Source organism: Manduca sexta, chromosome 23 (assembly GCF_014839805.1).
Source record: "Manduca sexta isolate Smith_Timp_Sample1 chromosome 23, JHU_Msex_v1.0, whole genome shotgun sequence".
In the NCBI taxonomy this organism is placed as follows: domain Eukaryota; kingdom Metazoa; phylum Arthropoda; class Insecta; order Lepidoptera; family Sphingidae; genus Manduca; species Manduca sexta.
Genome location: NC_051137.1, coordinates 3,052,996 through 3,077,907, shown reverse-complemented (window position 1 = coordinate 3,077,907; position 24,912 = coordinate 3,052,996). Strand labels below are relative to the sequence as shown.

The 24,912-nt window shown below is 34.7% G+C and overlaps 1 protein-coding gene across 3 annotated transcripts in view; it reads right to left on the bottom strand.

The window, feature by feature from the left end:
* LOC115443295 (zinc finger protein chinmo) overlaps nt 1–24,912 on the bottom strand; it is a 131,849-nt gene that overhangs the window by 52,541 nt on the left and 54,396 nt on the right. Inside the window, exon 1 of one of the 3 annotated variants that reach the window (XM_030168660.2) lies at nt 9,235–9,975. The exons of 1 other annotated variant lie outside the window; for it this stretch is intronic. In XM_030168660.2, coding sequence (XP_030024520.1) covers nt 9,235–9,245 — 11 coding nt within the window. In that variant the 5' untranslated portion in view covers nt 9,246–9,975. Of the gene's footprint in view, nt 1–9,234; nt 9,976–24,912 lie in introns of those variants that run through there. One more of the 3 variants, XM_030168653.2, reaches the window with a different exon arrangement.

The window sequence follows — 24,912 nt, the reverse complement described above, 5'->3', positions numbered from 1 at the left end:
AATAATAATCTACATAACTAACAAACTGGACAGCTTGTCCAAGGAATATACTTGTCTTTGCTGTGGCGCCGCAAAGGTGCACAGTCAATACACGGCCGGGATATGCCGTCTCGATTAACTGTCCTGGATCTAGGCTCTAGACGACATTGTGTTACTTACTAAAAGCCTTCGGTCTCAAAGTTCGAAACGCACACTATACACGTTGTTTTTTAAAAGAGGATTTTTCAACTCAACATTAAAATACACTCCGATCTTTAGTAAGATAAAATATATTAAAATATTTTAATGATTTAACATTCAAACAAATCTAAAGTGTCAAAATGTCATTAATTTCTGTTGCCAGTGTAATAAAAATTTGTACCCATATATTCATTAATTAAAAATAAAGTCCAGACATGTTTTAGCCGACTATTGTATTTCTGTCAATGCAAGTAAAAGTTGCTATTTGTTTGTTTTTGGAACAATTAATATTTTCTCTTTTTTTACCCGCTATTTGGAGTTTGGTCATAATTATTAAGTAAAATATATTATTTTATAACAATATATTTGAGATGAATAATATATTTAATACATACATTATAGATTCAAGTACGGGCACATTTATTGTACGTAATATTTACTTTTTTATTCCATTTAAAAAGGGAATTTGTTATGAATTGGTATCAATTCGCCATATTGGCAGTAAATTATCCGGTGTTTCATTTGCAACAATTAAACAACTTTTTTTTTCATATCTTTTAAACCCCCGTTCGCTTATGACTGAAATAAATACAAATGAAGTAATAATTAAAATGATGATTTTTCGTGAATATTTGGTTAAGACGCATGACTGACGCAAAGATAGCCTGGTTTTGGGCATTGTCCTTTTTGTACGGAAAAAATATATTTATTTGCAATTATATTACGTGCAGTTTCCGATTTGGTTCCCGGATTGCGTAAAATTATTTGATTTTTTCCCGAGAATCTGGAATGGGGCCAATTTAATGAAATTATACTCGTCCTTATTATATGGGATCTTATGCATCTGATGAAATATGGGTTACACTTGTATCTATCTTTTATAATTTGAATGACTCGACGAGCTTGCCTTTCGTCTGGCTACACTGGCTACAATCTCCTTCAAACCGAAACACAACTGTGACTACGCACTCCTGCTTGGCGGCAGAAATAGATATTATTGCTTGGCGGCAAAAATAGACATTGCAGTGGTACCTACCCAGGCGGACTCTCACAATGAGAGACATACCACCAGTAAAACTATAACAACCAGTAATCTACCCATAAAATGAGAAGAAGTGAGATTCTATGAATCTTTGTTTATAAACACCGAACACCTTACACTTTCACTAGTTAACTTAACCGTTATTTACGACGTAATTAAATTGTAATCAAAAATGTCCCATCACTGGCAGGAAGTAGTTAATAGCTTCAAAGTAATATAAATAGTTAAACGAATGTTTAAATTTTGATAATATAAGGTTCATTTATGTAGTTTATTTGCTTTTCGCGTTAACTTTTACTGCATAAAGGCGTCCAGGGTAACTGGACGAACCTGAGACGACCTGGAGAAAATAGTCCCAATAAATATGGACCCCTATAATAAGACAATTGTCCCGATTATTATCGGAACCGCTTCTGCTTCGCACCACACGTACAGTGTGACTTTGATATTGCGTTACTAAAAGAAACCACTTATTTCTCTTCATGGAGATAATATTCTCCACCTAGATGTAAACAAATGTAAGTTTCTTGCAAAATAAATAACAATGAAAATTAAATTTCAATACCCTACAAGAGAATGAGAGAATGCATCGCAACATCACACTCACAAATACACTCACGCAAACACCATAAAAAAGAAGCAAGACTTGTATTAAAAATATTCGTTATTCATGAATGATTTTAGCAGAGTTGAAGACGTATGTTTCATTTATTAACGCTATTTCAAAATAACTCTGTATACATTAGTTACAAAAATGTCCCTTAATCTAATATAACTCGTTCATTCTATATGCCATCTTACTATCGCATTCATTTCGTACTTTGTGTAGCCAAAGTTTTCAACAATAGCAAGATAGAGCCCCCTTTTTAATAGTGATGTTAAAGGTGTAACCTACAACAGTGCAAGGTGCTTCAATGTAGCACAATGACGTAAGACGGCCGCGATCACCAAATTTCTCATTTTTCTATATTATGTAATTTACAGTATTTTTTTCTGTAAAAATAAAGAAATATGCAAGAAAATTTAAACTCAGAATATGTCATTTTCAAATGCTTGGTAAATATTGGTCATTCAAATTGCGAACCATTTTTAAAGCCGCCATATTTTTCAATTTGGAAAACCTGATTTTTAGATTTCTTTTTAAATAGAATTTTTTTTTAATTTGTTACACATTATTTTTAAGAACTCAATAAAATAATCGTATTTTGAAAATAGAACAAAACGTATGCATTTTACTTTTATATTGTAGATGGCGCTAATAAGCAAGTAAGGTGATGGTAAATGGAGGTATCCATTCCAACCCAACGAATCGTGGGTGTTTTGCGAACTTTAAGGAAAGGCATAATAGATGGTAGAGACTGACGGCTCTCGGGTGTCTAGATGACATTTGACCTTAGTCCGTAGCAATAGAACGTGTTCCTAATTTTACGTCTTTGCTGTATGTATAGTTATTTATTTATTTAAAACTTTTTTGTACACCAAAAATGTAAAAAGAAAACAAAAAGAAGACAAATTTGCATACAGACATAGTTATTTGATTTTGTAAGGGTAAGACATCCTAGTTGATCGCTCACGCCATTCGATATGATAAAATTAAACGCAGTAATATTTGTAGGGCAGTTCGAGAATAACAAATAATAACTTTTAATTAATAATTAGTTCAATTTTATCTATTTAAAATCTATTTTGTATTTAGCAAGCGTGTTATTTAATATTAAATTGTTATATACAAATTAGACTACATGATATAAGAATGCATTTTTAACTATATCCATTAGATTCGTTACAGGTGAGAAGCTTCAACACCGTAAAACACTATTTAAATGAAACCTTTTAAGCATTTTAACCATACGCAAAAATCCAATGCGTAAATGGCAAGTGCGTAGTGATATAACTTAAAAGAGCTAACGCATGTCGGTGGTTCGGCCTTGGTTCCTAAGTTACATAACCGTCGCGCCCTGAAGGTCCCAGGGGGGCGTCCTTGGCCCCGCCGCCCGCTCCCGCCCGCGCCCCGCACCTCGCCGCCCTGCACCTAACCTAGACGCAAGGCCGTTCGGAAATGAAAATAATATTTGGTACATTATTAGAAAACCAGTAGGCGGGCTCCTTAATAGTCGTTTAAATATTCTATTACATATTCCCTATGTACATAGAAATAAGTCGAAAATTACTATTTAATTAGATCCTTGAAAATTTTCTGCCGTTTTATATATTTAATGTTATTGAACTTGTTCGTAACCCTTAAACATTATTACTCAAGCATTCTACTTATCAAGTTTGCTCAACACGACTCCCCTGCATGCACTAGGGAATAAAAAGTAGCTCCTTGGAAAAGAAACGCGACTCGCAAGATTTATATACTCAGCCATTACGCTTTTTAACTAAGAATGATAAGAAAATCTTTCGCCTGACCGAAAGGTGAACAAGATGCAAGAATGTAACTTACTAACAGCCGTTTTTAATAAACGATCCCAAATTCAATCTTCAATCCGATTCCGAATGAACCAATCAAAGTGACTCATTTGTGTGCATGTCAAAAATACTTTGTTCTAATTGGTAAATTTTTGAGATAGAAAAGGTGGGAAGATTTATTGAAAATGGCCATTATCCTCTTCCATTTACCCTCTTCCCTTATCTAATCAGCGCAACTTGCAAGCACATTGAGAAGTTTTAACTCTATGACTGTCTTACGTTAAAATTCCGGGCATATTGAATATACAGTATTCGAAATTAGGAACTCTACGGACCACGAATTACAGGACAAAATAGCTTAACAGGATATCAAAAACTCCTCACACCTACACTGAAACCTATTAATACGAAAGATTACCTTTGTTTTCTAAAAATGTCAGTTAATTACTCGTCACTGTCAATATACTAACATCTTTATTACATAAAATCTGATATTGTTCACAGGCTTTCAGATTACTGTCTGATTGACTGACTGGTAGTAATTTTTTTATTGCTTTGAATAACGAGACGAGCTTGCCGTTCACCTGATGGTAAGCGATACAACCGCCCATAAACAGTAGAAACACCATCCAACACCTTGAAGCACAAAGTATTGTTTGGTATTCCACTGCGCTCGCCATCCTGAGACATGAGATGATAAGTCTTATTATGTCCAGTAGTTACACTGGCTACAATATCTTTCAAATGGGAACGCAACAGTGAATACACACTGCTGCTTACCTTACCTTGGTACCTACCCAGGCAGTCTCTGACATATGAGAGACCTACCACAAATACTTCTATGATTTTGTAATAGCGTTAGAAAATTTTTGACTAACTTTCGAGAAAGCTACATTATTCCTGAGTGATATAAGCTACTTTTATCCCGGGAAAATCTTTTTCACGCTGATGGATCCGCACGCAAATCTAGTTCATTTATATACAGATAAAAAAATTAAAGAAACAATAACGTGGTACAGGGTCTAACAATCACTTTTTACAAAGATAAGATATTTCTGTAGAACATTTATCTAATGACTAACAATTTCAAGCAATAAGCAATCACGATAACATCACGTATCAAACAAGACGTAATACCAACATAACAAAATAAATCTCCAAAGAGATCCAAATGAACTTATTAAAAACTATATAATTGACAACCTTTTCGATTCAAACCGGGTCTTCAAGTTTTTATTAATTAATGTAAAGAACAATAATTAACCAGAAAGTTTTATTACTTAAAATATGCCTACATGCTTGCCATTGATAACTTTATAGTCAGTCTAATAGTGTTATCTACGTGTGCGGCAGACCCGAATTGTAAGGCTATCTACAATGCACAGATATGCGTGTTGTGTACTTCTAATCATTTCGACTAAAATGGCATACCGAGAATCTGATTAGCGCCTCAAGTTATACAATTCACGGAATTTATTAATTGTATTTATCTAGAGACGCCACGTTGTCGTTCAATGAAATGACGACACATTTTTTTATTTGTAATGTTTTTTATGAACAACTAATTACACAATATGCGGCACATGTATATTTTCTATTCGCTATACAGAAAGTCCACCATAACACTTAATAATATGGCCAAACATGCCATTTAACACATCGGAATGGAGACATTTACAAATAGCCATATTATACGCGTAACAGCTCCCATCTGCATAATAATCTATGACAAAATAATTGAGTTCTGAATTTAAAAACTGCGTTCAAGTGCGTTCTGTCAACGCTCGACGCTGATTGGTTGGCCGTATTCGCCGGTGACGTTGACGGAAACGTAGGACCAATCGTGCGGTCGACCTTCGTGAATGCCTAACATTGTGCTACTAAATTCAGTTGAGAGGTTTAACACGTACCAGAGGAATCGATATTTGAAACAGAATTCAAACAGGCGGCTGTGTAAAAGAATGTCATAGACATTTGAAAAAAGGTTCGAACATTGTTCGGTGTTTGTGAAACAATTCGAATATTATTCGATATTTAAATATAGAATGATGAGTGCATTTGTTTTAAAAATGAAAAGGATTTAATTTTCAAAATCGATTAGGATTAACTATTTTCGCGCATCATTATTATCGATTATTATTCATACAAAAAATAATTAAAGCTCGAAGACGTTAATTTTTCAATCAATTCATATAATATTTAAACTTCAGACATAAGTGTAACAAACATAAATATGATATTTATAGCTGTTATCAGTAATTGGGTATACATTTCGTCTGTCAACGAATCTATCGACATTGTACGTCTCTATTAGTTGAACAGAGCAATTGGTACAAGGACAGTTATTGAGAAGAAAAAATCTCGTAGATCATAGAAAAATGTTACGTTACAGTAAAAAAAGGAATTTTTAAATAAAAGCTGATTAATAATAAGCAGATTTGAAATCTTTTCATTAATAATTTTAATTACACTTAGCAAGTTCATAGAATATAATAGTAAATTTCAAAAAATGCTGGCAATATTTTTTGGCTGAAGTCTGTAGTCTAAGTAGATAGAATGTATTATTCTATAATTCATTATTCCAGTTTTAATCTAATTAGAATCTAAGACATATGGGATCACTAACAATATTCAACAAGTATTCCTTCTAAATATTCCTGGTCTTCCTCTTTCCCTCTCCTAAATCCTTCCTTGTCCTAGATTTTGCAATGTTCCTAAACAATAATAAATATTAAATTTGAAACTAAAACTGAATTTAACTAATGTGATTTTCTTTTTGTTTTGCATGTCCTGAGCGTTTTATAGTCTAATAAGGATTTATTAACATTAAAATTAGCATAAAGAAATTACTGTCACTCATTAATTTTACAAAAAAAAAAAAAAACCAGAAACAATGTTTCCAACATGCATAAATCCAAACATGACATAAAATGGCGTAGGTGTCGCGTCCAGGTCTAATTGTGACTGCAGGTCGACGAACCCAAACTAGACAGGAAAGAATTCGGCTGTGGATTCATTGTATCTAAAACCTAGGTTAATGGCTAGATGCTACTGTTATCCCAAGGCCGCACATTTGTTATTGTTAACGAAACTTCGTAGAAATGTTAATTTATTTTTATTGTTTTTTTCGCGCGTTCGCACCTCCTTTGCGGTGTTTTTTTTTTTTTTTATGTTTTAATTCTATTCCAAATACAAATTTGAATTATGTATGTGTTTAAAGTGTGAACATGGGTATGTGTTAAACGCTAGGTCATTGGTCACTTGCAATAAATAAATATAAACAATATTTCGGAGGTAAAGAGTCAAGATTCGTTGTGATGTCATAGTCTTTTCTCGTACATGTCATAAACGCACATAAATATTACGATGAGTTTAAATTTAGGAATTTTTAAGAGCTTAGACCATCTGGAATCAAGATTTTCTCTTAAACTACTGAACTGATTCTAATAACTATTTCACTGATAAAAACATGCATTGTAATTAAGTAACGTAGCGTATTATATTTTATTTTAAAATTACTTTTATTACGCAAAAGACTTGTTCTTTGCAGACTTGCTTGTTACGTAGATTTAATTGCTTGTAGAAAGAACGGTAGAGCTAATCTTATTTAAGATATCTAATAAGTAACGCATTTGTTCCTATGAATAATATTTATTTACCGACCCTATTCCTTATCTCATGTTGATTTTTTTGTGTTGTTTTTTTCGATTTTCAAGTGCATTTATCGAGTAGTATCTTTAAATATAATTATTTATTCTACTCTAAAACTTATGGGACTATGGACTGATTGTTCATAAAGGTACTCAGACTGCAGTAATATTACACTGCATATAAACATAGCATCTTGGTATTCCGTTTATATAAATATTTACTTTGCGCAGGACTTCTTTGGTTTTAGTACATCGCATACAGTAATGTACTTTTCTAATTAGCAAATGGATAAACATATTTTAAAATTTAGAATAAATTTATAATTTTGAATTGAGAATCGAATTTGATTTTTGAATTTCGAATCATAATAATGGAATATTTAATTTACTTCCTTATTTTTAGAATACACGTTGCTATTTGCATTTCAATTTATAATTAATAGTATATTAAAATATACAACACGCTACAATATTATGAATAATCTATGATGTTATATTCCGATTGAACTTTGGAAAATCCCCGTTAGTCTTAGAACAATAACTTAAAATTAATTAAAGTGATAATACTGTTATAATTGTTTTGTGGGCAAATTATGATTTTGTGTTTTTACTTTTGCATTTGTTCAAATTCCATGCATGTTCAAATTTCGATTGAATAATAATAGTGTACTTAATAAGAGTTTATATTATTAATATTTAGATATAAAACAACGATTTAAGGAACAGTGTAATGAGTTAGATTATTATTAATAATAATAACCTACTATATTTTTGAAATATTAATATCTACATATTTATAAAATATATATGTTATGATATAAAATGGTTTTCACAAAATAAACAAAACATTAGTATTTTGGGTTTATAATTTTATGTTTATTAGATTGCAGCAATTCCTGCATTCATGTATTTTAAAATTCCTTGATTTAAATAATTTGTTATTGTATTTAATTAGCGACTATTTAACTAACACAAATACAGAATAAACGCGGTACAAAATGATATATATCACATCACATATTTCCGTTCAACAATGAGACGCGATTCTTAAAATATAACACAAAATTATTTTGTTTAAATAACTCGTACAAAAAGCATAACCGAAATTCAAATCGTCCTAGCAACTATAGATATGATAATAAATTTATATAAGGGTATAGCTGTTAAGGAAGTCACGGGCCGGCCCGCCGTCCACCGCACTCTAGCTCTAGGTGCTAATCGAGCAACCATGGCCGCGCGGAGCCGCTTTGACAGTTTCTATGCAAATCGTACAAGACCAGTTTTCGGCCCGCAAGCGGTTCCGGGCCCCGCACGTCGCTCGCTCTATTCATAAATTAAGCCGAAAAACGACTTCGCACATTCGCGCATTCGGTCATGTCACTCAGACGAAACCTTCGCGCATCGACCGCCAGAACCGGCAACGCATTTCGGTCTTTGGTGTAAAAATAACGTAATAAAGGGTATGATGATGCGGTCGTGAATCATGCTAGATAACCAAGTGTAGGCGCCGGGCAACCATAACCAACCGGTTGCCAACACCGCGCACGAATAATTACTAATGCAATCTTATTTTCTAACAAAAAGCGGGAGATACGCTTGTCTCATTATCAAGTTCAATAGCCCCTGAGCGACAGCACGTGTATGCAAAACTTCGGGGACGGGCCGCAACTGCGCAAAAACATCTCATTGCAATAGCACATTAAGGTGCAAACTGCTATACACCCTCTCTGTTTTAACATTTATCGTATGCTGCGGGGTGTCAACACGTATTTATCAATGACTCGATATCTCGATGCCTATTTTGAAATCATCCAGATTGACTTACAAATGAGGCTACGCGCGACGCATTTTTTTTTAACTCCGATGCGACTTCCTGGTCGGGTCACACCCAAAAATTCGCACAGCCACAACCCTAGACCCAAACGTAAATAAGACAAATACAATACTTTCCTCGATTCCATGTCGCAAATTCCAACAGTCCTGGTAAACGTCAACAGTAAAGCATCAGAGCTCGGGCGAGCTACGCACAAGTCATAGTTTGCACACTTGTAGTCCACTGTCCGTGTTCGTGGTTCACAACACTCGAGTCACACACAGTCTGCACGGTGGTCGGTGGCGTGGTCACTTCCGCATGTTGCAGCGCGCGTTTGCGCTCGCGCCGCCGGTTCGCTCGCACTAGCCGTGTGTGCCGGTGCGCGGGTCGCTCCTAGCCGCGGGGAGCCTCGCTCGCGAATGCGACCGCCGAAAACTCTTAACGCCGCCCGAATGCAGAAAATTCGGACGCGCCGAGTGGGGGACGCTCTACGACTATCCGAAACTTGCGCGCGTACGTGCAGCGCTTCGCTATGAAAAAATCCAAGGTTAACGCGCGCTGCCAAAAAAAGACGCACGCAAAATGAAAAAAGACGGCTAGAGCGGCGCCCCTCGCGGGCCCTCGTGATGCAGCCGTTTGTGCACACGCCGCGGCGCCTCGCCGCACTCGCACTCGCCGCACTCGACTCGCTCGGCGGCGGACAGCGGCGGCACCGAGCCGGCACCGCGGCGGCACGCGCCCTCGACAATCCCGGAGCCTCGCTGCCGTAGACGCTGCTCAGCATGCACGGACAACAGCACTGACGCTTCGGCAATAGATAGCATTGATGTGCACATTTAATAATTTGGTAGAGTTTAAGCCCTGAATAATTAATGCATTATTTAAATTACTGAAACTTCCTATAAAGTTGTAATATAATTGAACAATTACTACTTGTGTAGTTTATGTAGATATTAAATTCGTTTGATTTAAATTAACGAATGATGTTTCTATTTTGCATCAAAACAATTAATATTACTAAGGTCAAGATGCAATACTGCGAAACAAACACAATAAAACCGTTGAATTAACGAACAATACGTAGCCATTATCATTGCATTACTGGCCATCAAACACGCGTAATTTAAATAACGTTCCAAAATTGAAAATGAATCTAAGTATTATTTTTTCATTAATTTTATTAAAATTGTTTTTTTTTTATAAAATTAAATAACATTTGAAGATTTCTACTAAAAAAAAGAGTTAACGAATATTCAATGACACATAGAACCTTTTTGCAATCGGATTCATTCACACCTTCTCGACAAAGACGGTCTTACATCATTCACAATATAATACTTGTTTGATTCTGTCATACATATATTTTATCCATTTATGATCGCTAACATGATACTGAATGAATAAATACATAACAGATATTGTTGACCTTACAAATATTGTGTAGAAAATTAGGAATTGGCACGGATATTATCAGTCCTCCGAAATTTGTACATATACAAATATTTGTTCAGGTCTGGGGTTAAAATTATATATCATAAATGCCATAAATATTTGTCTTAGCGATCGAACTCCGGAACTTTCGTTTCGCAACCGACTCGTCATCCGCTGCGCTCAAGACGCACTCGATATAAAAAATGACGTGATGTCAAGTTTTTTACAATTTTTAAATTTATATCCATTCAATACGTGAAATAATATGAATGATATGCATAAAATCCTCTATAGTTGTGAAATCATAGCCTATTCATAATGATGAACTACGATATTATATAATTTAGTATATTTTATTTAAATTAAACTTTTTTATAATTGACAGGTGTTTATGGTAGAAAATATATTTTAATGTTGGTAATAGCGTGAATTTATAATATTCCCGAGCTCCTTTGTGTAGTGACGTCAGCTATTCGTTGCCTAGATCCGCTTTATGTTTACCTTGTTGCAATTTCCGGAGACGTGAAATTCCATAAACTTGCGACCTACTTCCAAAATCTTGACACTGTTACAAATTGTTCCGAATTCAAATTTTTGCGTTCACGTCTATTGTGCCAGTATGTTTGTTTATGGTGCTTTTTAATAATTTTAAAATATTTTTTTCTCTTATTTTTTATTGTCTCCAAGTATTTCGCCGGCTCACCATTAAAGGTCCCATTTATAATTTTTACTTATGTTTAAAACATGAGATAAAAATTAGCATATTTAAAAAAAATTAAAACACAATATTTCATTGTTCCCCTAATTTATCTTTCGGAATTATTCATTTTTTTTACTGAAAGTTTAACATAGAACCTTGTAATAGTAACTCATATAGAGATTTCTTTCGGGCCTTTATTTTCAAACAGAAATCCACAAGATAGGTCACTGACTAGCTCACTTAATTCATCTCGGATAAATCTTTAATCCATTAAGTATTACCAAAACACGATCTTCAACAGTCGCCATATTTTTGTCGGCTTCTCACCCTACACATCAAGTACGACTCACTAGAGATGTGGCTGGATATTTACTGAATGTATGGGACTACCCAAAAGCAAACAATATCCGGTGGTAGCATACCTAACACATATCCTGTCTCCTCCCACGAGCACCTCACGATCCATTTATACACCTTATATTCTTAACTCCATTTACAGAGTCATTTCGACATTGCGTTACTAAATGAAACCACATACTCGTCTTCACCTTTGCTGATATTGCACCAAAAATCATCCATGAATAACGAATATTTTCACCAAATATCCTGGTTTTAGTTTTTTGATTTTTTTTTATGATTTTGTAGTGTAATGCGAATATGGCGTGTGCGTTAGTATAATATTTCTGAATAGAAGTATGATGTTGCCGCGGCACCAAATTCTCTTAGAGTAGTAGTAGTGGCATTAAAAAATGACTTTTTATTAATATTTATTTTGTTCGAAACTTACACTTTATTTATTTTACATTTACGGCTTTAGTAACTTATTGTAAAGTGTTATTTCCTAGTAGATAAGTATGTGGTTTCATTTAGAAACTCAATGTAAAAATTACCCTGTATTAAAACTTTTGATAGTCTAGTGGCCAGAACGGACTGCCGAGATGCTCCCATCCAAGTTCCAATCTCGCTTTAAGGCATCTCTGACTACGTAATTATGTGTATATTTAATCACAAGGGAACCTGCATAATTAAGATTTTTTCATAAAATAATCGAAGTACATGAACTCCATTTTTACCCTACGTGATGTCAAACTATAACCAAAACAACAAAACTATAAAAATAATATATTACACTATGGCGGATTTTAAAACCTTATGTATGGTGGTCGGTATCCAGGCGGATATAAAATATATCCTACCACCAGTAAAATATGAAAGACGGGTTACTAAAGATCATCAAGTGACTGTTGATGGTAGTGCTGAAAGATAGCACCTACAGAGAACGTATACCGATCAAATAAATGATCTCCGAAAAGAGCAGGTCAATAGTATCTTTATTCAGCGAAAATGTATGAGTACTATGAATGAGGAAGAGGTACATGATCGTAGCATGAAGCGCTTAGTAATCTCTGCCTACTCTTATAGGATATGGGCGTGAATTTATACATTTGCTACAACCCCAAACTGAAGTTGCTGAGTACAGTAGGGATTTTTTGATTGTGATAATAGAAAAATCTATGATAGTAACCCCAACGCATGAGACTCAAGAAAGTATAATATAGGGTCACTCGCGGCCACTAAGGTTCGCCAAGTTGGTCTTTTATGTTTGTTAGCCTGGCAAGGCCCGGCTTATACAAATAGACGGGACTTTTGGGTGATCGCCTTAGGCCGTCGCAACCCTTGAAAATTAAGAGATCATGCTGAGGGCTACCCACTAACGGGTGACGAACCTCGGCTAAAAGGTCGCTGGGAGAGAATGAGACATCAAAGATAATGTAGCGAATATATATTATACAAGGATAATATTCTGATAGTACAGGTATATGAGGCAGATAATATTAATGCCTCCTATTAGACTCTCCACTTCTAATTTTGTGATTATACGATTCCAGCGCCATACAAAAGCTGAACACACACGCCACGCATTTATTTTCGAAGGGGTATGCAAAGGCGCAACTAGGGCACTCACTTTTCGCCAAGTGTGTTCCGTCTTATGATGTGATAGAGGCGAGCCTATCGTCATATCAAGCACTACTACTAGACTCCGGGCTGATACTGAGCAGAAAAACCCAATATCACTTTGCCCGACCAGGGATTCGAATCCAGGACCTCAGAGCGCTGCCGTACTGCGCATGCAGTATAACTACGCCACCGATGCAGTCAACAAAAGCTGAATGACCGACCAAAATGCCTTACGCGTCAAACCCAAATTAGACCTTAAAGACTTCCGTGCCGAAATATGTTTTTAGAAACTTAAAATGTGCAGCACGAAGAACAATAGTATTTCAATACACGTTTCCTTATCACTGGCGGCAAGGCCATTCCTGATAACGTCACTGTATTAGGATAGAGGATGTTTGGAAATAATAATTCAACTATGATATTATTCGAGTTACTGCTGTTAGATTTGTTTTAAAATCTATTTTCCTGGTAAGGGTAAAATGGTAAAACCGTGTGCGTAGATTGCTGTAGACCAGCTATACTCTAAGTGTGTTCCGCGGAACCCTAGGGTTCCGTGATACCTCTGTCGGGGTTCCGCAAGAGTTTAGAAAAAAAAATCAAAACACCTCTTTCAATAATAATTAGTAACTGTTACATTGTACTTTTATTATGCTGATTAATAAAAAATACACTTATAAAAATAATTGTTTTATTGTAGGGTTCCATCAAGTATTTTGCTTCCCAAAAGGGTTCCGTCATTTAAAAAGTTTGAGAACCACTGCTGTAGACGTATTTGTCTACAGAAGGAATCTGGTCGATTAAAGTAATGCTACGGTCTACAGGAGACTTCAGAAACTAAGTAGTAATATATTGCTGTTGTTATTATATGGTTAGGAAACCTAAGTGACCCAAAAAAAAAATATGAGAGGCAAGGTGGCCTCAATTTCACCTGGTAAGCGGAGTAGGGTCCAGATAGAGAGTCGATTGAGGAAACATGATCATCCCTCGCCAGTCGACACAATTATGCCGGACTATTTGAAACCAGATATACACAGGCTGATCCCGGAATGCGACTCACTTACGTGGACTACTATGGCCGGCTTCCTTTGTGTATGGTGTTCGCTATCTAAGGATATAAAATCCCACCATAATTCTTCTGTAATCAATATTATTTTCTTTTAAGGCTGGCAGTGTCTAATGATTATTTTGCAATTATAACTGTTTACAAACGAAGACCACCACTCTTCATTAAGCACTTTTTGCAAATGCTCGTTTGCCACCAAAAAAAAATATGATGGTATGCCACAGTCATTATTTCTATTACTACCGCTGAAGCAATGTGCTGAAACTGTTGTGTTTTGACTTAAATGGATTTAATGCAAATTTAAATTTAGACTCTATTGGACCCCACTCCACTTACCGTCAGGTGTAGTGGAGTCACTTTACTATGACCAGAAAAGGAAAAAAAAATGACGAAATTATTTCCCAAATTACATAGCAAAGTAATGAAACTGCACCTGATAATAACAGTATTAATATTTTATTGCTTAACCAATGCAGTCTCGCTTATTTTATGATTAAAAAAACAAAAAAAGATCTAGTAATTAAAGCAATGGGTAATCATAATCAAATAAAAAAATAGATGACGTTCCATATTACGCTGGCTCACAATTACAAGGTTCTATGTAACATTTGATGTACAAATTAAACTATATAATAATAACTATATAATATTAATTTGTACCAACACGAAAATTTTCGATTTTAACTTCGGCGACGTAAGTAAAAAATAAAATAACACTTACTAAATTTGGCGTTCCGAACATTCATTGTGTTCAACTGAATTGAACTGTTATCCATTCAAACTCATTTTGGTATGGTCAATATTGCGAGCTTGTGGTTGTGTAAGGAGTGGCGCTCATGATATAAGAACTCGAGTCTAAGTGTAAACCTGGATTTGAATAAAAAATAATAGTCAAATAAGTGAAATTATTTCATGTTCAAGTGAGCTAGCGATTAAGACGATAATTACATTACATGACGCTATAATTTTATTATAATAATAAATAAAAATACCATAACTTTAATTATATTTAAATAATAGGAAAATACCCTGACACTGTAACATGAATTGAATCATTAAATTTAAATTATAAATAATACTACTATTTTCCTTCTGTTGATAACATTCGCACACGTAGTGGGGTTTTTCTATAGAGGATTCAGGAAACTATGTGACTCCAATCCCAAAAAACAAACCTAAATCAAATAAACGTGTCGACACAAAAAAAAATCAAATCAATAGAACATACGTTCTCTTATTTCTTCGTATCATCACCCGCTAAGTTATGAAGACAATTTGGGCCTAGGTACAAAGTGGGAACTGAGCTGGCTTTTATTGTTTTCAATGCTGAATCCAATAAACCAAATAAACCTCGGGTTGATTGGACGCTAGCGCATTACCTGTTAGTCGAGTGCGCACGCGCAGGTAAAATTATTTTCGAATATCAGTCGATTTAAGGTAGTATATATAAATTATATCACTCACAAACCTTATAAAAAATGTTACTATACCCATAAAATAGTTTATATTCTGCGTGCATCCAAATTGCAATTTCAGGACAGGGTCATCGTCAAATAGTTAGTCGTACAGCAATTGAACTCAGTTTTTGCGTTTTCCGAGCCGTTGCATTTGAGGCGACCGGCAAAAAACTAACGACTAATTGTTACACGCTTCCTACTTCCATATTACATTTTACACGGATTTTGTTTGATAAATTAGTTGGTGTTTTATGCTTACGTTACCCAATTGCGTACAAAAGAGGTTAAAATTAGTTTTTGTTCCTTTGATGCCCTTTAAATTAAAGCAAAATAATTTTTTGCTTAAAAAATTCTTTTGACGACATATAAGTACTTACTTCTTACCTTATCTTAACATTATAAATGCAAAAAGTTTTAAAAATGTTTGTTTCTTTGGACTAAACGCGTAAACAGATGAACGGATTTAGATGAAACTTTGCACACAGATAGATTATATACTTAGGCTAATTCTCGTTCCCGTAAATTGATTACTTGAGATAATTAAATTTTAAATTTTTCTTACGCATGATGACGCAATTTGCTACAGTGATTCATGTACTTTTGTACCGGCTATTGACGCGAGTAGAGCCGCAAGCAACACTTAGTGAAAATTTTCTTAGCATACACAAAAATATTTCTAACACCTAACAAAAGTAACAGCCTATACTCATGCAGGGCTTAAAACATTCTTGCAGGGTTATCTAATCTGCTGTAGCCACGCACACTGATTAGATGGCTGCATCGTGGCACACAGTTCTAGCGCACACGCAACATACAGAATATAACGCGTTATGGCAAGGCAAATTAATTTTGACATTATTGCTACAAATTTATAGACACGCAATATACAAAATATAACGCGTTACTATATATTCATTAAATTGAAAAGGCTATTTAAATTTGATATTTTTATTAAAAATTTCGAACATATAGGTGTTTTATATAAATGCATTGCGGAGACGATTTTTAACCACCTATAAAAGAAATCTAGAGAATCTTGCCTAATATTTATATCCGCCCGGATAGCGACTACCGTACACAAGGTGTTAAAACCCGTCGTAGTGGCCTACGGAAGTGTGTCGCGTTCTGGGTCCAGTCTGGGTATATTCGGTTCCAACGCCGGCAAAATTGTGACGACTGGCGAGCTGTAATCATCTCTCGTCAGTCGACATTCTTTTAGACCCCATATCACTTACTATCAGGTGTAGGTTTACTTTGCCTTGCACGTATCAAAATCTGTGGCATAGTATCAATATTGTAAAACCGATCATTTCGGTGAATCCGAAGATGTACTACGATTATGTCTAATATCTCTTCCTGCTGTTAGCGAGTATTGCGCTAAACTATTGTCTTCCAGGTTGCCAGAATTACTGAGTATTACGAGACTTCGAATTATGTTCGCAAACACCAAAAGTACCAAGATTTTTTTGTAATTTAAAATTCTATGCTAAATTACATTTCCATTCGTTAAGAAGTTGCGAAGACACCCAACTGATAATGATATAATATAGCAGTAACGGACAACCGCAATAAATTTCTTGACCATACAACAAGTGATTAGTTGAAAGTTTCTTCAACAGATTACAAAACCACTTTTTGAATTTTTACTCGTACAATTTATCTGCCTCGATGGCAGTGCTACAGTGCTGAAGTCTTGGGTTCGATCACAGGTTGGACAAAGCGACATTGGGTGTTGCTTTCCGGGCCCTGACTCTGGAATTTGTACCATATATGACGTTAGGCTCGCCCCCATCACATCATGTGACAGAATACACACGGCAGAAGGTGAGTAGATGTTACACCTCTGCCTACCCCTTTGGTGAGTACAATTGAACAGTCTCTACGTAGAGCCACTTAAGAAAGTAGTTAGCAATGAATTCTACTACTCCGAATAGTACATTTTTTACATTGCTTTGAATGACGAGACGAGCTTGCCGTTCGCCTGATGGTTAGCGATACGACCGCCCATAAACAGTAGAAACACCATTCAACACCTTGATTACAAAGTATTGTTTGTTATTTCACTGCGCTCGCCATCCTGAGACATGAGATGTTAAGTCTCACTATGTCCAGTAGTTACACTGGCTACAATGTCCTCCAAACTGGAACACAACAGTGACTACACATTGCAGCTTGGCGGCAGAAATATACATTACGGTGGTACCTACCCAGGCGGACTCTCACATATGAGAGACCTACCACCAGTACATGGTGTTTTTCTAGTCTGACTTGCATATCTCTTGATAAGCGTTATCAATAATCAGCTAAGCGTACTCCAAGCGTATTTTAGGACGATAATAGATAAACCTATGAATGCATATACTATTTTGAAGGGCATTCTCATTACTATGATATCGATGGAGCGTTTACGTTGATTTCCTATTAATAATTTAGATCTCCACTTGATTACGATAATAAGTAAATGATTTAATGAGCCGAGCTGGCTAGTTTGTTTTACCTTATGTCTTGTATTTCTTAAGAATTTTATACCTAATTTAAAATATCCGTAGTTACTTAGTTTATACATATATACTTTTGTTTTTGTAGCCATTAGTATGAATTTAGACATTTTTATGTAAAAAATAAACGTATGACATACCAAGAAATGTATTGAAAAGTAGTAATATTAATAAATTAATGAAATGTTAGCACCCAATTGTTTATTTTAACCCGTTTTATAATGCTTCGATCATGGAAAATACCGCCATATGTAGACCGAATTTGAAACTACATAACATTATCGATTTCACCTATAGTAAGTTATCCTGAGAGAGATAATTTTTTTATAATTTTAACGAATAATAATGTATTAACTTTTTCCAATAATAATAAATGAAATCTTTATTTTGAATCATATTTAAAACTACAGAAAATATGAACGACATTAACTGCTGTAGTTAAAACTGTTACAACTATTAACCGGCCTATCTAATTACTTTATCATAAATAATGCATCCTTTTTTAATTTTATTTAACATAAAGCCTGCTGTTCAAAACTTTATACATAGGAAAACGAAATTAATCCAAAACTAAAACATTGAATCAACTTTTATTTATTAATTTTAAAATCAGAACATGTTCGAAATTCAAATACTCTCGCTTGCCACTACGGTCGTTGAAAAGAATAAAATTTAAAAATCCAAACTGCGTTCTTTTAATGACTCCTTTTCGGGCGCCTTTTCAGCTAGTTTGTACATCTGGACAAATATTTGCGCATGCGTACACACTAACCGCTCAATGTCAACTCTTGCAGCGGAGTCGTTAATAGTCGGTGACAACGGATACCATTTTTAGAATTATTAATGTTGTAATTAGGAAGGTGTTAAGAAACAAAGTTATTTTTCCATAAAACTACGCACTTTTAAGACAATTTATGTACATTACTTCCTCATGATAATATATTGTGTTGCCGCGAATTTGCTTATCAGCATTGTATTGAGACTTTTTTTCGCACCTCATTTGTACCTAATTTTTTATATTATAATTATGAAATCATAAAATTGATAAACTGCGCTTGGAATTTAAACCTGATCTTGAAATAGATTCTAATACAAAATATTGATAGATATTTTTCAGTTCGAAAATCAAAATAATTTTTTCTGGATTCACAATTTAGCTGATAGTTTACAAGGCCAGTAATGTTAGTAAATATGTACTAGTGGGGTAAGGTGGCGCTATTGTCGAATACTGTTCGATTTTCAAATTTGACATATTGTTATACATTATTTACAGTATTTCCAATTTCGACTTTATGTCTAACGCGATATATAATACCATAGAGTATTTATCTTTTATGTTTTAATATTTGTGAGCACGTAAATCGATTAGCATAGTTTACATTCTGCAGTACCTGTTCATTTTTCTAAACCATCTTAATTAGAAAAAGTAATGAGTTTATTTATCAAAACATAAACTCAAACAATTTTATAAGACATATAATAGTACTAAGAAATATTTTTCATTACATGTTACGCAGAAGGGCTACACAAAACAAACTATATAGTAAAAAGTAAACAACTAAGTAGGTAAGTGACGAAAAGCATGGCCGCCGGGAGAGTGCAAGTAGGTGCATGTGCACCGCCTGCCCAGAAATAAATCACAAAAAATATGTCACTGAATAAATCTGCAACACTGAGAACTATCGACCACAGAGATTTTTTTAATGATAAAGCATTTTCAAAAACCAGCGCGGTTTTAATTAAAAAAATAATCATATGTAGTATAGTGCATCAGTGCAGATGCACCTTCCTAAAACTAATTTTGGCGACGCCCATGGCGTTAAATATCCGAAAAGAGAACCCGACACAACATATACGTACTAATATGCATGAATGCGATTTGCAAATCATTCTAATGATAATTAGATTCTATATGGGAAGCCTACAGAAATCGAGCTATATGGACCCTTTTCCACTGCTAAGTAAGCCTACTCGCCATGACAAACCGACTTGATAAAATAATGCGGAAATAACTATTAATAATATTTAAAGCGAACAGTTTTACCAATTACGGTTCAAAATCATAGTTCATATCTTTTCTCCGTTCTACGCGTTTATTAATATTACAATAAAGGCTAAAATTATTTTATAGTTTGGTGAATGAGAGATCCAAGTATATTTCAGAACCTAATTCACTACCGAGTATGTTAGGTAAACTATTCAAGGATTATACATTCATATATGTTATTAGTTAGCCTTTTTTAAAGAGGAGAATGAGTATGTCGTACAGTGGGACAGTTTTTTTTAATTATTTTGAATGACGAGACGAGCTTGCTCGCCTGATGGTAAGCGATACGACCGCCCATTAACAGTAGAAACACCATCCAACACCTTGAATTACAAAGTATTGTTTGGTATTCCACTGCGCTGGCCATCCTGAGACATGAGATGTTAAGTCTTATTATGTCCAGTAATTACAGTAGGTCGTTAATAAAACTGACTTTATAAAAATAATAAATTAGAAATGTATGCTATCAATTTCGTGTCTTAAAGTGAATTGACTAAGGTCCATTATTCACCATATGGTTACATTATTTACGAGGAAAATGTTTTAGAACTGGCCGGTTTTTAACGTATAAAAGAAAGAAATTGTGGTATTGGGTACTAAATACTATTAAAGATCGGAAATATAGACCAAACTATAATATTCATTTTAAAAATGATAAAAAAATATATTAAATTTAATTAAGCAATAACAAAATAGGACTCGTTTAGCTACACAGTGCAGGGAGCCTCAGTTGAACTGCAACGGTATTTTTCAATATGATGGAACGCTAGGCAAAGGGAAAGGGCGAGAGTGAATGCACACGACATCTGTCGAAACGAGCCGCGCTTTCTCCAAACAGTTTGCAACCGGAATACTGTAGGTGGCGCAACAATCGCTATTCCGAATTCGAAAAATGCATTCCTTTTTCAAACTTATAATCGTATTCTATTTAAAAATTTTGTCATAAATATTTTTATTTTTTTCCGGATTAGGTAAAATTAAATAAGACGCATAAAATATGTTTTCTTTTTTATTTGCGCAAACAAAGATAATGCACATTATATTTTAACGTTAATTGTGATAAAATATAAAATTACCACAAACACCGCAGATTGATTAACAAAAAATATGTATTTGGAAATTGGTATACTTTATTAATAACATTAAATACAGTTTTGATATTAACGTAAAACAAATAATATTCACACAAACTTCCAACACATGTTCATACACATTAATACAAAGTCTTAGATAAACATACTGACACGTAACCATATCACAATATATTCCCAATAGAATAATACTATAATGAAACATAAAATAACCTTTTATTGTGTAACAAACACTTTTAATTAATGACGTAGGTTATATTTTTTGCCACTTATGTTACGCACAATAAAAAATCCACACTTTATAACAACTTAATTGCAATTAACGCACTGTATTTTTGGCATTTTTCACACAATTTCAAAATTAAACATTCCGAATAATAACAAAAAAATACCGGCAAAATGGAAAACATTATTTAAAAATGGAACGCGACACACGCTGTTTTCAAATTTGGAACACCGGAATCCGAAACAATTGCAACGTGCGTTGAAAAGAAATGTGACCTATTTAGGTGCACGCGTGCAGTGTGCGGTACTCACGTGCGAGATCCTGACGACGTCAGTGTGCCATCGGTGTCGGTGCACGGTCGGAGGAGGTCGGCGCGGCTGGGCTCGGCGCTGGGCGCGTTGGTACCCTCGACTGGGCCCTCGGCTGGATGCAGCGGCGCCGCGCTCGCGGTACCTATCGAGGAAGTAAGTCCCGGCGAACTGTCATCGGTGCGGAAATCGGGCGGCGGCGCCGGCGGCCGCAGCGCGCATGCGCCGCGCGCCCGTCAACAGCCGCCCTGCAGCCGCTGCTGGGGCCACCCACCCCCGAGCCTACCCTTTAAATCGAACGTCATATCCCACACCGTGCCGCCGCCCGGCCCGACGTAATTTCTGAAAAGCGCTGACTACCCGGCCGACCCTAAAAAATGCATTGCGTAACGGTTTTATAAATTTCCCTTGAATGTTTGCCCAATCAATTATCCACCTGTTCGGTCGGGCTGTTAGTATTGAGGCTATTACACGTTACTTACAATAAAATTGGTTTATTAGTTTTTACTACGTTAATATATTAGATTTAGTGCTCTCCTGTGATTTGCGTTGCGAGGATGAGTAACTCGTTCCGAGCGGGACGCGACTTGCAGAACCTGATTCGAATTACTTAAATATTGTGTAGAACTTAAAATGTATTAACACGGAGTTTGTTTGACCAATATTTTTGTTATTACCAACAATTGCGCAATATGAGTATTTCTCAAAATAAATGTACGTAAGGAAATGTGTTTTAGGAAATGTTTATACGAGTTTTTCTGATGCATTTGTTTTTTTTTTAGTTTCTCTTGATACATTAATTCTACATACATTGATAAAATGAATGTATAAAATCGAACAAAAAAAACAGAACATTTTCTAACACTTTTTCGTAAGAACTATTTCGTTACGTACATTTACTTTGAGAAATATTCATATATGCTTTATTAACGCATCCAATCCCAAATTTCAACGTCATGAGCCATATGAAGTCCACTGCTTAGCATAGCTCTCAAGTGTATAATAAATTAAAATCCGCTTCCCTTCTCCCAAGTATCACTTAACTACTTATTTATATGATTATTGTATTTGCGTCATTTTATTCACCTCAACTGCCTATTAAAACTAAAAAAAAAAATTATAATATTAAATTTATTTGCAAAATCAATTGTCACTCATATAACTGGGTGAGGAAACTGCCGATATTTTAATATTATATTTTTTTATAAAAATGGTTATAGACTCCGCGTATATGTCACAAATAAGGCATTTTCTATCTTCGTCTGATTGTACGAGTAACTAGAATTACATTTTCAATTATCTTTACTTAAAGATACACTAAGATTATTGGCGATTTTTCTATTTATTTATAGGTTTTTTTCAATATTAGAACTGTCAGCTCAAATTATTGCATACAAAATTAACAATAAAAACTATGTAATATAAAAAAATATAGGTATTAAAATTTTAAAAAAGAACAAAGAGTTACAATTACAATAATAACCAAAATAACGGTAAAATGGAAAACATTTTTTAAAAATGGAACGCGACATACGCTGTTTTCAAATTTAAATTTAATTAAACTAATTATTAATGTTTCCCTGAGATACTATCCAATTTTTTAATATAAAGTAGTGTGTAGATCGGAAAAAATATAACTTCCTATTTTTGACTGCTTATAAATAAAATACCACCCAAACTTTAAATCACACTGAATTTCAATTCTGCAAAATTGAAATTACGCTAAATTGTCTTCGTCACCCAGTCATTAAGGCTCATAATGGCTTAAATAATTCCGAGAATATTTAAAATCTACACAATACTTTCAGGCCATCTTCTACTGTCTTGAACGAACACAATGTAGTTCAAAGTTTACCACTTTTTATAAAAGACCACGAGCATGCTCGTCTCGTCATACGAACCTACCCATATGGACTCTCACATATGACAGACCTACTGTCAATAATTACCATTAGAACGATCTGCTGACCAAATTTATACATATAAGTACCTATAATTTCTATGGGGTTCTCTTTCGGAAATTTCAACCTTCGTCGCTGGTAAATAGGGCTGTTATTACCACTCCACATAACCTCTATAGAAGTATTGCGTTTGCGTTAATCCAATTTTATAAAATACCACGAGCATGCTCGTCTCGTCATTCGAAATCACAAACCGCGCTAACAAAGGACGAACCCGGCATCGAATCCGGGTCACCGCCTGGCCAAAAAATAATGCAACACATGTGCTCTTTTCCAAAATAGAACCGGCCGTGATAAGTAGGTCGTGCGATGCGTCTACTTCGATACGCTACATATCCACGTGTGATGCGACACGTCTTATGTGAAAAAATTGGGATTTTTGATGGGTGATATGCATCAAGAATATTTAGAAATTAATTCTATAAAAATCTGTGGAAATCGAAGATTTATCTATGGTTAGTTCGTTTTTTATTGGTGCTCAGATTTTTAAATAAAACAATAATTAAAGATTTTTTTATATATTTTATTCGTTCGGAATAATATCTACCTAAAATTAACATTTTATTTTTTACTGGTGGTAGGATATATTTTATATCCGCCCGGATAGCGACCACCGTACACAAGGTGTTAAAACCCGCCATAGTGGCCCACGTAAGTGTGTCACGTTCCGGGATCAACCTGTGTAGTGAGTATATCCAGTTCCAACAGGCCGACATAAATGTGTCGACTACCGTGGGGTAATCATCCCCACTCCACTTACAATCAGGTACAGTAGGGTCACTTTGCCTCACACGTATGAAAATAACCTTTAAAGATCAATGTATTTCCGTTGCAATAAATACATTTTTTTTTTTTTTTAAAAAGGAAAATCGTTTAAAAATCGAACTTACTCTAAACAATGTATTATAATAAATTCAAAATAGTTTAAAACTTACTTAAGAAAAAAAAACATATTTATTAATCTTTGTACTTCTACACGCGACAATTTGTATAACGAACGACATTGAACCATAATTTTATTTGTTATTTCTATTAAACGAACTTAAATAAAATTCGAAACATGTCTTCTAAAAT